General features: G+C 36.1%; 2 protein-coding genes and 1 long non-coding RNA gene across 6 annotated transcripts in view; all 3 read right to left on the minus strand.

Annotated features, from left to right (window-relative positions):
* Positions 1-5,223, minus strand: part of LOC104721453 (probable ubiquitin-like-specific protease 2A) — a 6,734-nt gene extending 1,511 nt beyond the window's left edge. The window contains exons 1-17 of one of the 2 annotated variants that reach the window (XM_010439440.2): positions 4,924-5,221; positions 4,775-4,834; positions 4,438-4,487; positions 4,254-4,344; positions 4,100-4,146; positions 3,721-3,918; positions 3,574-3,649; positions 3,270-3,378; positions 2,772-2,825; positions 2,490-2,621; positions 2,106-2,306; positions 1,975-2,030; positions 1,799-1,886; positions 1,338-1,425; positions 900-1,019; positions 204-557; positions 5-111 (exon numbers count right to left, since the gene is read on the minus strand). In XM_010439440.2, coding sequence (XP_010437742.1) covers positions 5-111; positions 204-557; positions 900-1,019; positions 1,338-1,425; positions 1,799-1,886; positions 1,975-2,030; positions 2,106-2,306; positions 2,490-2,621; positions 2,772-2,825; positions 3,270-3,378; positions 3,574-3,649; positions 3,721-3,918; positions 4,100-4,146; positions 4,254-4,344; positions 4,438-4,487; positions 4,775-4,834; positions 4,924-5,098 — 2,006 coding nt within the window. In that variant the 5' untranslated portion in view covers positions 5,099-5,221. Of the gene's footprint in view, positions 1-4; positions 112-203; positions 558-899; positions 1,020-1,337; positions 1,426-1,798; positions 1,887-1,974; positions 2,031-2,105; positions 2,307-2,489; positions 2,622-2,771; positions 2,826-3,269; positions 3,379-3,573; positions 3,650-3,720; positions 3,919-4,099; positions 4,147-4,253; positions 4,345-4,437; positions 4,488-4,774; positions 4,835-4,923 lie in introns of both variants that reach the window. The other variant, XM_010439441.2, reaches the window with a different exon arrangement.
* On the minus strand, positions 7,337-8,386 carry LOC104727589 (F-box/LRR-repeat protein At2g43260-like). The gene is made up of 2 exons (XM_010446680.1): positions 8,044-8,386; positions 7,337-7,692 (listed from the first exon to the last, which is right to left on the minus strand). Exons 1-2 carry the CDS (start codon positions 8,384-8,386, stop codon positions 7,337-7,339), a joined length of 699 nt encoding a protein of 232 aa, XP_010444982.1.
* LOC104721455 lies at positions 8,676-10,327 on the minus strand. Of its 3 annotated transcripts, XR_757028.2 has the most exons (7): positions 10,232-10,327; positions 10,039-10,113; positions 9,677-9,754; positions 9,505-9,583; positions 9,329-9,426; positions 9,154-9,251; positions 8,676-9,078 (listed from the first exon to the last, which is right to left on the minus strand). It is a non-coding gene; the product is annotated as an uncharacterized LOC104721455 (long non-coding RNA). The 3 variants fall into 3 exon arrangements; XR_757026.2 differs by having other exon boundaries at positions 9,154-9,426; XR_757027.2 differs by having other exon boundaries at positions 9,154-9,426; positions 9,505-9,590.

Genomic DNA, 13,714 nt, shown 5'->3' on the forward strand with positions numbered 1-13,714 from the left:
TAATGTATCTATCTCGTGATGAATAGATTCTTGTATGTCCATTTTCTTGTCCTCTTTTTGTAATGTATCTATCACATGGGTTTTCTTCTCACCACTTTCTTGAACTTCTTCCTAGTTTGGGGAGGAAAAAGTATAGAATAGCTATCAACATAAGATAATTAGCAGTGGAATCTAAACTGAAGATATAGAAAAGGCAATTTTACCACTATAGGCGACATAAAGACCTTTCGGAGCTTAGAAGACTGAGGGTCATAACCTCCTGTGCAAAAAGTTTCTTTGCTAAGAATCAGAACTGGCGAGCAAGTCTTTGTTTGGGGAATGTCTGTAACGCTTGATGATGAATCATCAAATGGTTTCCTCCAGTTACAGCTCTCAATCACATTTTTGCTTTCATTTGCTTGATCATTCTTGTTGAAAACTCCATAATGAGGCGGTTCACTTTTGGAACTAGCTGGAAGAATACTTGGATCATGACCTTTGTGGAGATTGTAAAGCAATTCTAAGATGTATCTACGCTTAAGTGAAGCTTCCTTCGCAGGAAACCAATTCCTAGTTAGCTGAAAAGATGCAGAAAATAAGTTAAACCATCCCATTCATATCAATGTTTCTCGGTGGAGTGCTTTCATATCATAACGAATAAGGAAGATCTTCTCACAAGTTGAATTATTTACACAAGTAAAAGCACTACACTACAACTCAATAAAGACTCCATAGTGAACGTAAATAAGATTCTAAAAGATTGTATCAATTTTCTAAAACAATAATTGCCAGAACTTGATAAGATTCTCAAATGCTTGTTTCAATTGTCACTCTTTAAGTTTAAGGAAATAGTAAACTAAAAATCTGTATGTCAGATGCAACTTCATCATATCCAAGGAGATGGAAACAAGACTCCTTACAAATTTTGCTGATCTTGTTATAAGGGATGGATTGAATTTAGCAGGAGCTTGAGCCACAATAAGGTCCAAATAGTGGAGCAAAAAGAGGCCACAGTCAAACGAATTCTCTTGCTGAGGGAGCTGAATTTTTCAAATGAAGCAATAGCATCAGAAAAGCCACTGAAGAAATTCACAAAATTCACATTGGAAATATCATTTGACTCCACTAGAATAGAAACATGTTTTTCGAAGATAACCTAACAACCAAAACTGATATGATATGTTACACAAAAACATAAAGCTCATCAAAATGCATCTATCGCACGAATACAAGCAGGAGTACTATATGCACTAAGATAATCTGGAACAGGGGTTTACGACACCATGACAAAACATAATAGTTTTGACATGCGACTTCTATCTGAACTCAAGATAACTTTATCCTTGTTAGGAAGCTACCTCAAGTGAGATGGACTGCATATCTGGAGCTCTTTCGAAATCACTAGTTGTGTTTCCATGCCTCGCTTTCCACTCTTCACGTAGGTAACTATGATCACATGATGGACATTTGAATTGTTATGAAAAAATCCTCCCATTAAAAAGATCAATCATCAACAAACATATGTAAGTGGAAAAGTGGAAAAACGGAACAACAAAAATATGTAAATGTGCAGAAAATTATTAAAGACCTCCCATTAAAAAGACCAATCATCAACTGTAAACCTAAACACCCCTTAGTCAGCTTTGATCTCAACGAAAAAAATTGGATCCAGCCTCATTCATAAGTAGCATCCAACTAGCAACAACTCTCGAAGCTAAATTCAAAAGTACCGTCACTTAAAATGGCCTCTTGAATCCAAATGAAAAGAACGAGTAAATGCTAGGGCAGTGAAGTTTGATGAAACGTGTTAAGATCATACCTCGGAAAAATATTTATGAGACCACCTTTGTGGCTTCCTTTAATTGAGTCTAGATGCAAGATACAGGGAACCCTTTGTGGGTTTTCGACTTCATTACCAGAAGAGTAAAAATTTATTTACAAAATGTAAAACAAAGTCAACGAGGATAAGGAAATAACATAACGAGTTAATCTTACCATGAGAAGGAACCAATTCACCGGGATGACAGATAATAATCAGACTCCAGTGAAAACTGCAATCAAGTGCAAGTATAAGTCATCTTATCAGCGGTAAGAAAAATAGTTATCTGTGAGAAATATGTTTTCACCTGAAGTTTATAGGAATAAATATATAATCTTTTTCAAAAATATCCACATTCTTAGTCCACTTCTGAACACGTTGGTATGCTTCCCTTCCTCCAAACGTGCTAGGTGAACCTTTGTCTAAATTAGCCAGCTTACGGAAAAAGAAACAGTTGAAGAAGTGGAATCTGCCTCGTTCCTGCGGCGGAATTCGATTCTTAAGGTACCTGTAAGCATCAAACCAAACTTTACAAGCTGCTTCGAACTAACTTATGCATTAAAACGGTAAAATATAAATGAAAACAAATATAATACGACAAGGGTTTGACAAGCCTTGCTTTTGGCTTATAGGCATCATCTGCTCTACAGACACAGTTTTTATTACCTTTAATGTTAAGATAATGACTTACTTGATATAAAAATCAATGATTGTATCGTTGATGAAACGTCTTGGCTTCAGAAGCTCAATGTCTTGCTTCCTAACTACTACAGAATCTGGCTCTCCTTGAGGGTAGACTAGATCTTCAAATGAATCAGCGAGACTGAAGATCAGAATACAAACAGCACATATCAAGAGGTAAGATAAAGTCATAAAATAACATAAAAGAAGAGTACACCACCAAACTGTCAGATTACATTTACCAACATTTCTATAAATCACATTATTCAGAAATATTAAAGTTCATACTCACTTAGTGAGTGAAGTTCCCAAATTCTGTCCAGTACAAGCACTTTCCTCGCTTTCCCTGTCAAAATTCAACAACGACAAATAAAAGTTATAACTTAGAACCCACCAGATAATTTTCCTATCTTACTAACTTCTTTCTCCTCGAACCTTTTACAGGATTTAAAACATAAGTGGTCCTTGTTTAAGGTCAAAAGCTCTTTCATATATTGATTTGTACAGCTTCTAAGAAATTTAATTAGGTAACCAGGAAACAATTGAAGGCAAGAGAATTTTGTATATGATAGTGCACATATATTTGGTATATATCTGTCAACAATTCTGTTAACGATGTCGAAAAAAACAAATATATACAAATCATTCAAGACTTCAGAAAACGACTAGTTGAGTCATATACCACCAACATGATAATAATGGAAGGTAATGATGGAAGGGGAGGAAGTGGGGAGAACTACAATGAATATTCTAACACAATGGTGCAAAAAAATATTTCTAAATGACTTACGTTATGGTGTCAAACCAAATATCCTTGTATCTCGAGTCCAAGGATTTGATGGTTTCTACTTCTTCATACCATTTAGGGTCATAAACGGAAAATTTTAGGAGATCAATTCCTGTCAGCATGGGTACAGATGTTAGTTAGACATAAGTTGACGTTGTAAACATCAAAAACTACACAAAGAGAGATATGATGTGTGTGTGCCCTTCTTATTTCAGCTAACAATGTAAGGAATCCCTCCTGTGAGAAAAAGAAAATCCTTTGAACTTAAGCCACACTAATATAAACAAAAGTGAACATATGTTAGGACCTGAAATCTCTTCCGCAGTGTCAACTGCTTCTGGCTCCGTGGACTTCAGAAGGACGTTGACAAAAGCAGTCTCAACCTAAAAAATAGAGCTCAAGCATCATTAAAGAAAACCCATCGACCTATAAATGAAGCTCTAACAGAACTCACCTCCAAACACCACTGAGACTCAATTTTGATGATATCTTCTATTCTCCACTGACAACTAAAGGTCCCTTTAGTGGCATTTACTGATGAACTTTCAACATTCATACAGCTACGTGAAAATGTTAACTTCGAGTTTGTACAGTATATATCTCCATATATAATAACATCAGGGTTAATAAGAACTTGTGCAATCTCGAGATCCTGTATATGCAGAAAAAGAAAAAGCATGAGATACTATGAACATATAAACCCACGTGCATAAATCTTGAGACAAACAGCAAATTGACAAATTTTCAGAGGAAGAAGAGCTTGTGTTTTTCATCTTGTTTGTGATCCTAAGCTATCTCCAATTAGAAAGAACAGTATACTCAAAGAGACTTACAACTTCAAGCGGATCAGAAGCAGGATTTGTGGCTTCTCCAGTTGAGGCTAAAAATATAATCAGAAGATTCTTTAGAGCAAGCAATTTTGAAGGAAGAAACCGAACAAAAAAAATAACTGAAATTAAAGATAAAGAACACTAAAATGCTAAATACCTTCATCATTTTCTGAGAGAGATGATGAAGTTGATGAATCAATTCCAATACTTCCATGGGAGCCATTGGAGATTAAATCAATCAGATCACCCTGCAAAATATATAGTACAACAAAAGTTAGAAAACTTGTAGACATTCTAATTCCTTATACTAAGTCCTTCATGACTGCATGAGAGAGGCTCACAGTTGCATCTCCGCTGAGTTCACACCTTGAATGTTCTTCTTTTGCTGGTACTGTATAAACCCAAAAGAAGTCAGATTAGCCAAAGCTTTAGATGACCAAATAGATAAAAGATCAAGGAAACGGTGATCGCTGCAGTAACTCATATAGCCACAATTCCTTCTTTAAGGACACTTTCTGAAAACACATTCTTAAGAATTAAACTACAAATTAAGTAAGTTCTGATCTAACTCATTAGCAACTGAGAATCTGAAACCCTACAGGGCACATAGCCTAGAACAAATTGTCATAATTTGCAGTAGAGTAACTGTTCTCAGAGATGTAGTTTTATTGGTATTACCTTCAACATCAATAACTACGCAGTCCATTTCTTTACTCTCGCTTAGGGTGTTCTTTGCAACTGCAATTGGAAAAACATCACAAAAGAAGTGAATAAACAAAATCGATACAAGAATTAAATGGGGAAGATTCAGAGAAGAAGACACTTACAGCATCGAAGGAAGTCATACTTATCGACGGCGGAGGAGGTTTTAGTAGTGACAGGGGAATCGTATTTCCGAAGGAGTTTCTTCGACATCTCTTCGACGCGTTCTTCCTCTTCGGTGAAATCGTATACTCCAGTCGACTTCCTTTTACTGCGGGATTGAACTGATCGGAGACTCATCGGCGCCAGAATAATACTGGGTTACAGTTCCGACGGCTTGAGAAGGTTCTCGAGGCGTACGCTGTACTACGATGCGACATCACAAGATATTATTGAATTTGAAAATTTGGGTTTCCAATTCTGTCTCTCTTGGTTATGTTCGACTTTTGGGATGACCAGTTGACCACACATGATTTTTGAAATTTCAATTTGATTTTTAAAATCGTACCGATACTGATAAGGAAGAAAGGCTATTCCCGGTTCAACCGTTCAACCCTTGAATTGTTTGTCTATCCGGTTTCGATTGTAGTTTTGGGAAGCTCCGGTTTAATCACAGAGTCACAGATTGGCACAGTTTTATTTTGTATTTCATATATTTTACCTATCTTTTTTATTAAAAAAAAAACATTAATGAGATTATAAAATACTATATATATTACGGTGGTAAATTGGTATTAATTGTGCATTTTAAGCTTAAATGGATATTTTAAAGTGTGGTTATTTATTAGGTAACCACGTACATATATATTATTAGAGTAGGAGGATTTTGATTGTTGAACTAACTTTAATAAAATTTCTTGATTTGTCAAAATAATTTACTAAAAAAAAAACACATTAAGTTGAACAACCAAAAGCTCAAGCCAACCATACAGAAATTGTTAAGTACATAAAGTCTTTGTACTCCATCGAAGACTCTTGCCACTATATAAACTCATTGGCATTTCTTTAAATTTCTCATCAACACAAAGCAATATATACAAAGTGAAGGCTTAACCATAACTAGAGAGTTTCGTCAACATGGCATCATACAAGCTCTTTCTCATTGCTTTTTTCGTGAGTCTCTCTTCTTCCTCTACTATGATCAACACTTGTTCAGCCTCACGCCGGCTTCTCCAGCAACAACAACAACCTATTCCTCAAATTCCAAGCCTGCCTATCCCGACAATGGGACTACCTCCATTGCCATCAACGTTGCCACAACCATCTCTACAAACTCTTCCCACAATGCCTACTGCAATGCCTCCGTTTCCAATGCCATCATCTTTGCCACAACCAAATTTTCCCGCAATTCCCACTGTAATGCCTCCAATGCCAACGTTGCCTTCGTTTCCTACGGTAATTCCTTCTCTTCCAACTAATCTCCCATCCATTCCGTTCTTCTCTCCTCCGCCTTCTACATCGAGTCCTTGAATTATCACTTCATCACGTGTGACTGATGCATCTTTTATTATATATTATTGTTGTAATGTTTTCAATGTGGTGTGTTTTGGTTTGGTTATTTAGGCATACCCTCGTTACATGATTTGTACCTTTAATTTCCTTTTGATTTTCATTTGTTGTATTTTACATTTGTTTGTGCTCGTGAAAATAATCATTTGGTTCTTAACTCATAGTGATATTATATTAAAAAAATTGGTGATGTTTGTTGTTATATATTAAATTTTATACAATAGTGCATATTTATTCGTTAAATTTGCAATAAAACACTGTCTAATATCTTCTTCGGCCTATATGAACATTTCTGGTGTAAAGTTTATACTAGTCTTTTTGTTCAGTATTATTTGATACCCTTAGCAGATTTTGTAAAACTTCTTTTATTGAATGAAAATCCTTTAACAAAAATAATGGCTTTATAAACACTTTGTTCTTCTTTACGATCTTTACTTTCGTAAGAAATGGATTAACTTGCCATCTCATTAAAAATTAAAAGAAAAAAATAACGGAGGCAATCAGCTAGTCCATGATTCAAAAGAAAGATGTAAGGGACAAACGTTGCATCGCATCAGTTTGGAATGTAAATAAATTGATCATAATAGTGTAATAAGAAACAAGAAAAATAAAACTAGAAGAGAAGATGATCATCTAGAATACTAATTAATAAATTGTATCGAAAAAGAAAGAAAGAAAAAAACTCTTTAGTAAATTGTATCGAAAGAGAAGAGAGACTGGAAGTAGGGAGCAAGGACCCAAGTTTTGAAGTAGGGGGCGCCATAGGCAAAAGTTTTAGTACGCGGGTCATATTTGAGCAACCTTTTTATGAAACCCGAGTGATTTGCATCTTTGGCTTGTTACCGTTAATCAACACCTTTCCGTCGCGGCAGATTTCAATTGGCATAAGCACCTCCCCCAAACTAGTCCTTGCATGGCTTTTTAGATCAATTGAATACATTTTCCCCCATGCGTCTTCTCCTCTATCCATGCTCCACATCTCCAAACAGTTAAGTTGTTGCTCTACGATCCATACTTGATCCCTAAGGTTCACGAGATGAATTCGGTAGGAGGGTGATGGACTGCACGGAATCTGTGTGTGTGAAGATCAAATGCTATGATCTTGGCCGTTGTTGAATACTCTGCTTCCATTAACCATAGATAAGCAGTGAACCAATAGATGGATCCGTTAACGCTCGCTGAAGGTTGCCCATTAAAGCAAGGTATAGGAACATGGCTTGTGTATATCCATTTCCTTGCCTTAAGCGAAAAAAGCTCGCATCCTGTGCATAACGTATTCTCCCCAGGCGGTTCAAATAACCTAACAAGTTTATAAGCTCCGCTCACTCTGTCTCTCCCAAATCCTAACAAGCTGCTAAACGGCAGGTTGGAAAACTGATGATTCGCTGCATGTAAGAAATGAAATAATACAAATGACATTAATAATCAATTAGCTATATATATATAGGAAAAGAGAACTTTAAAAAACAAAAAACCAAACAAAACTCTTTCTGAATTATTTATAATAATTAAATGTCAACTCCAACAGTTTTAATTCTTGTGAAAATAAACTTAAATAAATAAACGAAGGCAGTATATTTGTTACGTACACATGCCGTGATAAAGAATATGTGTTCTGCAGTGGAATTCGGGTAAAGTTAGATGACTTTCAAATTTCTGTGGACGGTGACAAAGAGATTGTTGTTCGACTTGGATCACCTGACGAGTCGCCCGATTAATAAACAGAAACTTGTTACCAGGTCTCGGACAGCAGATGAAACCGTCGCATGAGAGACAAGGAACACCTTCGTTATTTTGAAGCCGCATATAGGAAAATCCGGGATCACCGTCTGATGAATGGAAGTAACGGATAAATCGAGGTTCCCGGGAAACTTCATGAGCGAACGGGTCCACGACTTTGACACTAGCAAGGATCGTGAAACGGTGTTTGGATTTCTGATGAACCAAGTACCGCTCCATGAAATCTCGAGATCTTATCAAACTTCTCCATTGTTTTGAAACCAATTCTAATCGACGCAGAGGTTGCACTGGAAGTCTCAGCAAGATCTCGATTTCTACATCAAACGGTAGTTCTTCCATGCCTGCTAGCTAGCTACTGTCGCCCTTAACCCTTTATTTTCATTGATATATTATATATACATATTCGAGAACCGTGAAAAAATATAGTATTAGGGAAAGTCATTATCTCTGTCTCTGTTATGGAAAGTAACATTGTCTCCATAATACCATAACGTAATTGATGAAAGAAACTGAAAGTTTCGTTTTCATAATACTGTACGTACGTGTTAAAAAGGAAAGACGTTGACCAAAAAGGGGAGAGTACGTACATAGACTATATAGTAAAGCAGGGAAACAAACTACCTCTGCATGGGGCTAAAAATGTTTCCTTGATACGTAAAAATTCTACATACAATAAAAAGGAAAGTAAAAAATGTGTCCTTGACACAATAAAAGGAATATATGTAAAAAATAATTTTACATAGTTCTAGAAGATCTTATTGGTTAGACTAGATTAGCTGGCGAAACCCGAGGAGAGAGAGGCTGACTTGCTCCACCGCGCTTGTGCTTGTAGCTCCGTTCTCTAACACACCCAATTCTTGGACCATATCCCACTTGTCCATTTACAAGTCAAGTCTCTCTTTACAGGATCAAACACTGCATTCTGTGCTCTCTTTCTCTCTCTCTTCTTGCTCTGACAACTTCTTCTGGGATTTCTTTTGGTCCTTCTTCTTCGTCCGCAGTGGATTATATTCCTCATTCACAGAGCATCTCTGCAATATACAACATTTTATGGATCTCTGCAGTAGAATGTTTGTTGCAAATATAGTGTATTTATTTTTTCTTACCTTAACATTGGTGAGATCAATCAACATTGTGCTCCTCTAAGAAACTTAAGAAGGTTTTGTCTTGTTGGAAGATAGTGTCCACTGTGTGGCCCTATAGCCTGAGAAAACAAAAGGTGAGGGGAGACCGAGAGAGATTCATTCCCGAGGGAGAGTCATGCCAAGTACAAAAACCGACTTGTATTCCTCTGTTGAATTGGTCAGACAGAGTCATGCTCAGTTTTATACATTAGTCTCCCATCTTCCCATCATCACTTCATATGCTTATCTCTCCATCTGCAGGTTTTTAGACGTAGATGAGTAAGCACGAGCTAGGTAATTAGTATGGCCAAGTCGGGAGGGTAAAAAGCTCACCGGTCTCAAGTATCTGAATGCATTGTTTTTGCAGAACACTTGTGGGGTGTTTCTCAAGATTTACATCATTGCCGGTCCCCTATATCCTTCCAAATCAATGAATGCAGAGTTGAGAACACACATTCAAAGACAGGAAGATGTAAAGAGTGGGATATTGGATCTAAGTCCTTACCAGTAAAAAAAAGAATGGCTGTGAGGGTGACTTGCTCTCTGACCACCCAGACATCATAATAGAAGTGGCCATCATAATCTGTAGATGGAAGAGAGGACGATTAGAATAGTAGATCAGACAGAATCAAAAGGAAGTAACAATGTGTGTGATCTTGTTTCTGTTCAGCAACCAAACCCACAGACAAGCCCATATGCACTTGTCTTGGATGAAAACTCGCAAAATATTCGAAAGGGTTCCACAAAAAAACCTATGGAAGGAATGTAGAAAACAAAACAAGTACTGACACGCCAAACAACAACAACAACAACAACATGGAACAGTGACGACTGTGTAATAGAGAATCAAGCATTAACCACTCTTACCTCAATCGGGTGAGCCCGCATTACCCTCCCTCGGTGGTTTGGTTGAATCTCTCAGTCTTTCTTCGGTAAAGACACCTGTTACATATATATCAATCATAACACTCAATTGACCAGATCCAGCGAGCAATTACAGGAAAATATATTGACCCATACAGACTAACCACAAGACATAATCAAAAGGCGCAGAAATTACCCGTGCCGGAGCCGGTAGGATCGCCGCCTTGAAACCCGGGAATAACACCGTCACTCGACGTCTCCCTCCTCCTCTTTCAATATACTTCATCTTTCTCTTTTCTTTTTCTCCTTCTCCCGGTTTAGACGAAGATCATATTAAGTTGCGCCGGCCTAATTCTAACAATCAAACCCGGTCCTTTCTTAAACCGGAATTACGATTAGAGAGAGAATATGTAGATTTTAAATTATAATTCTCCTATCCTATTTATTTTATTTCATTTACAAATTATGTTTTTAAGTATCATATGATACATATGATAAATAAACATGTAGATTTTTTCTACATATATTATGTTGTGATTTGAATTTTTAAAAATGAAGATATATTACTCAATTTATAAAAAAAATGTGTGTTTTTAATATTATTCTACATCGCTGGATTGGTAAATCTAAATTTATGTAGTTGATAAATTAATTAATAAATTTTATTTTCTCACAATTAGAATCTAATAATTACTACTTTAAAATATTTCACATAATAATGATACAAATACAACAAACAAACAATATACAATACTAATATACATCGAACAAATTAAGATACTATAATATTCTAAAATAATTATTATTTAAAAAGATATATGTAGATTTACCAAAAATCGCAATATTAAAATTAAATACTGTCTAAAACAAAATAACATTTTAAAACAAATATAACAATAATTTTTGTTATTATATTATAATTTTGGAAAATGTTGATTTGTGCTTTATAGCATTTAATATCTCCTAGTGTATAATGAAATTACCGGAATTTTTGAATCGTCTATAGTGATTTTTCTGAAGAGATGATTACTTTCCACATTCCACACCTTCATACAATATTCATCACCCACTACTATATAGCCATTGGATAGTAAGAGATTGTATATGAAGTTCAACCAAGCGACCCAAACCTTTTGTAGAAGGTTCAACACCACAACATAACAATCTGCCAATTTTTTTGCTTAAGATAAAACTGAGATTACTTGTAAAATTGTAAAACATAACTGAAATAATTATATGACTCTATCAATATTCAACCCACTTTTCTCCGTCGTTGTTTAACTTGAGTTCAAAACTACCATTCATACTAGGACTGCGAATCCGAACCGAACCGATTTGTCCGAAGCGGCCCGAACCGAAATTTGGACAAATCGGTTCGGTTATATATTTGGTTGTGATCCGATTGGAAAAAAGAATTTTTTTTTTGGTTTTATATTCGGTTCGGTTCAGAGAGGGTAAACCGACGGATAACCAAAAATTAACCCTACCTATATAAGCTAATAAACCGGTTTTATTAGTTCTAACCTAATCGAAAAACCTAAATACCTTTTGCTCTCGACTGCTGCGACTCCGAGTGCGATCGAGAGAGTTCTTGGATTTCCTCTTTGATTTATGCGTTTAAACTGAGATCATCCTTGTTCTTAATCATCAAGGTAAGTTCTTCTCTCTAAATCTTCTCCAAGTTCTTGTCTATTTCTTCTCCAAGTTTTTTGACGTTTTGTTGTTATTTACTTGGCTATAGTGTGTTTAGGAATCCTAATCTGGGTCTTTAAAATTGTGAGACTAGTGGTTTAAAGCATGTTTTTGAGATTTTTTTTGTTGTCCGTCTATGATTCATAGTCATAGTAATCTTAGTAGTCAAATTGTATTCTTAATCGACAGAAATGGACTGTGTTGTTTGTCTTCTTCGTTTGTGTAGTTCTTCTGGATGTTTGTCTAATTGTGTTTTCTTTGAACAGGTCTTCGATGTCTCACGATTCTGGTGAACACAACAACGAACCGTTTATGCCTGGTGAGGTTGATGGAGAAGATGCTCCGTCAGGTGCTTCCGTTCGAGGGAAAAGAAGAAGAACTCAGCGAGAGACTTCTCCTCTTCCGTCCCAACCGAGGAAAAAGCTAGGCCATAGATCTCCGGTGTGGGAGCATTTCATTCAAAAAGTGCATGAGCCTGCACTTGCTAACTGTCGTTACCGTGGTCAGGAGATCGGTTGTGACACAATGATACATGGAACAAGTGCCATGAAAAATCACATAAAAAGGTGTAAGTTGTTCAAGATGCACGAAGAGAGTGGTACTCAGAATGTATTGGCTGGTGATAGCAGTGGTGTAATGACAGCAATCAAGTATGATTAGGGATTGTTTCGAAGGTCTGTCAACGAGATGATTGTACTTAGTGAGCTTCCGTTTGCATTTGTGGAGTCGGAGGGGTTTAGTTCAGATGTTTGAGGAATTGCAGTTTCATGAGTCCTTAGGTAACTCATTTCTCTTTTATTTAAGTTTTTTGTGTTACTCCCTTTAGACCATTCACTAACTGACCATCATTTACATTGTGCAGCTTCACAGAGTGAGGGACACCCATCCGGACATCCATGATCGAGAGATGAACACAAGTAACTCTCTATATCTTTTGAATAAACTAATATAGCTATTAACTACCTATTTTTTGGCATGGAGTTTTGAATGACAATATACCAAATGCATCTTGGTAAGAGGAAAGGATCATTGATATTTTGTCATTTCTGATGATCTCTTCTAACTTTTGGCTCCCTACAATATTTTTTGGAACAACTGTGAACTGTCTGTAAAAGTCTCTTTACTTGAGACGAGACAAGTAGGAATCCAACTGTAGGATTGCCTTTTGAACTTGTTGTTTTTTTGTAAATTGTCTCCAATAGTCCTATGTATGTGACTAGGATTGACTAATGTTGTTGTTTTTTGTAAGCAAAACTTGTATTATATGATGCTTAATGTCATGAATCAATATGTTAATGTTAGATTGTTCTGTGTTATGTGTTTTGAGTCCATGGTATTTGGGTGACATAGTAACCGAACTGTCCGAACCAAAAAAACTGAACATGTAGCCGACCCGAACCGAACTTGTATTCGGTTACATTCGCTAGAATTTACAATTCCCGAATTATCCGAAAAACCGAATCGAATTAACCGAATTAACCGAAGTCGCAAGCCTAATTCATACCATTATGGAAAATATGTGATAAGCATTCGGCTGTCCATCATGTACTCTTAAGTTTGGTTTCATTACATTTCCTAACACATCTGATGTAAAGAGTTGCTGAAAAAACTACATTAGTATTTTCAAAAGTACAAGTATACAACATTAGTAGAAATGGTTGTTATCGAATACATATCATGTTATTTCCATCTTGGTGCAAATCAAAACTATTCAATGACGCGGTATGGATCAATTGCCAATAAATGGTCCCATTTGATGAATTCCATGATTTGATGTGGTTGTCATCTCCACATGTTAGTATCTTTAGATCTCCTTGAGAACTATAGTACACCAAATCATTGACAAACCCACTATGCGTCTCAGTCTAAGCAACAATTAAATTGAATTTGTTTAGATATAAGGTTTTTCCCTCTTATTACATGTATATAGTTGTAAGTTTGAACTAAACCTTTAGAGAAACCAACAATTGAAAACATTGGAGAAATA

This window comes from Camelina sativa, chromosome 11 (assembly GCF_000633955.1).
Source record: "Camelina sativa cultivar DH55 chromosome 11, Cs, whole genome shotgun sequence".
Taxonomy (NCBI): domain Eukaryota; kingdom Viridiplantae; phylum Streptophyta; class Magnoliopsida; order Brassicales; family Brassicaceae; genus Camelina; species Camelina sativa.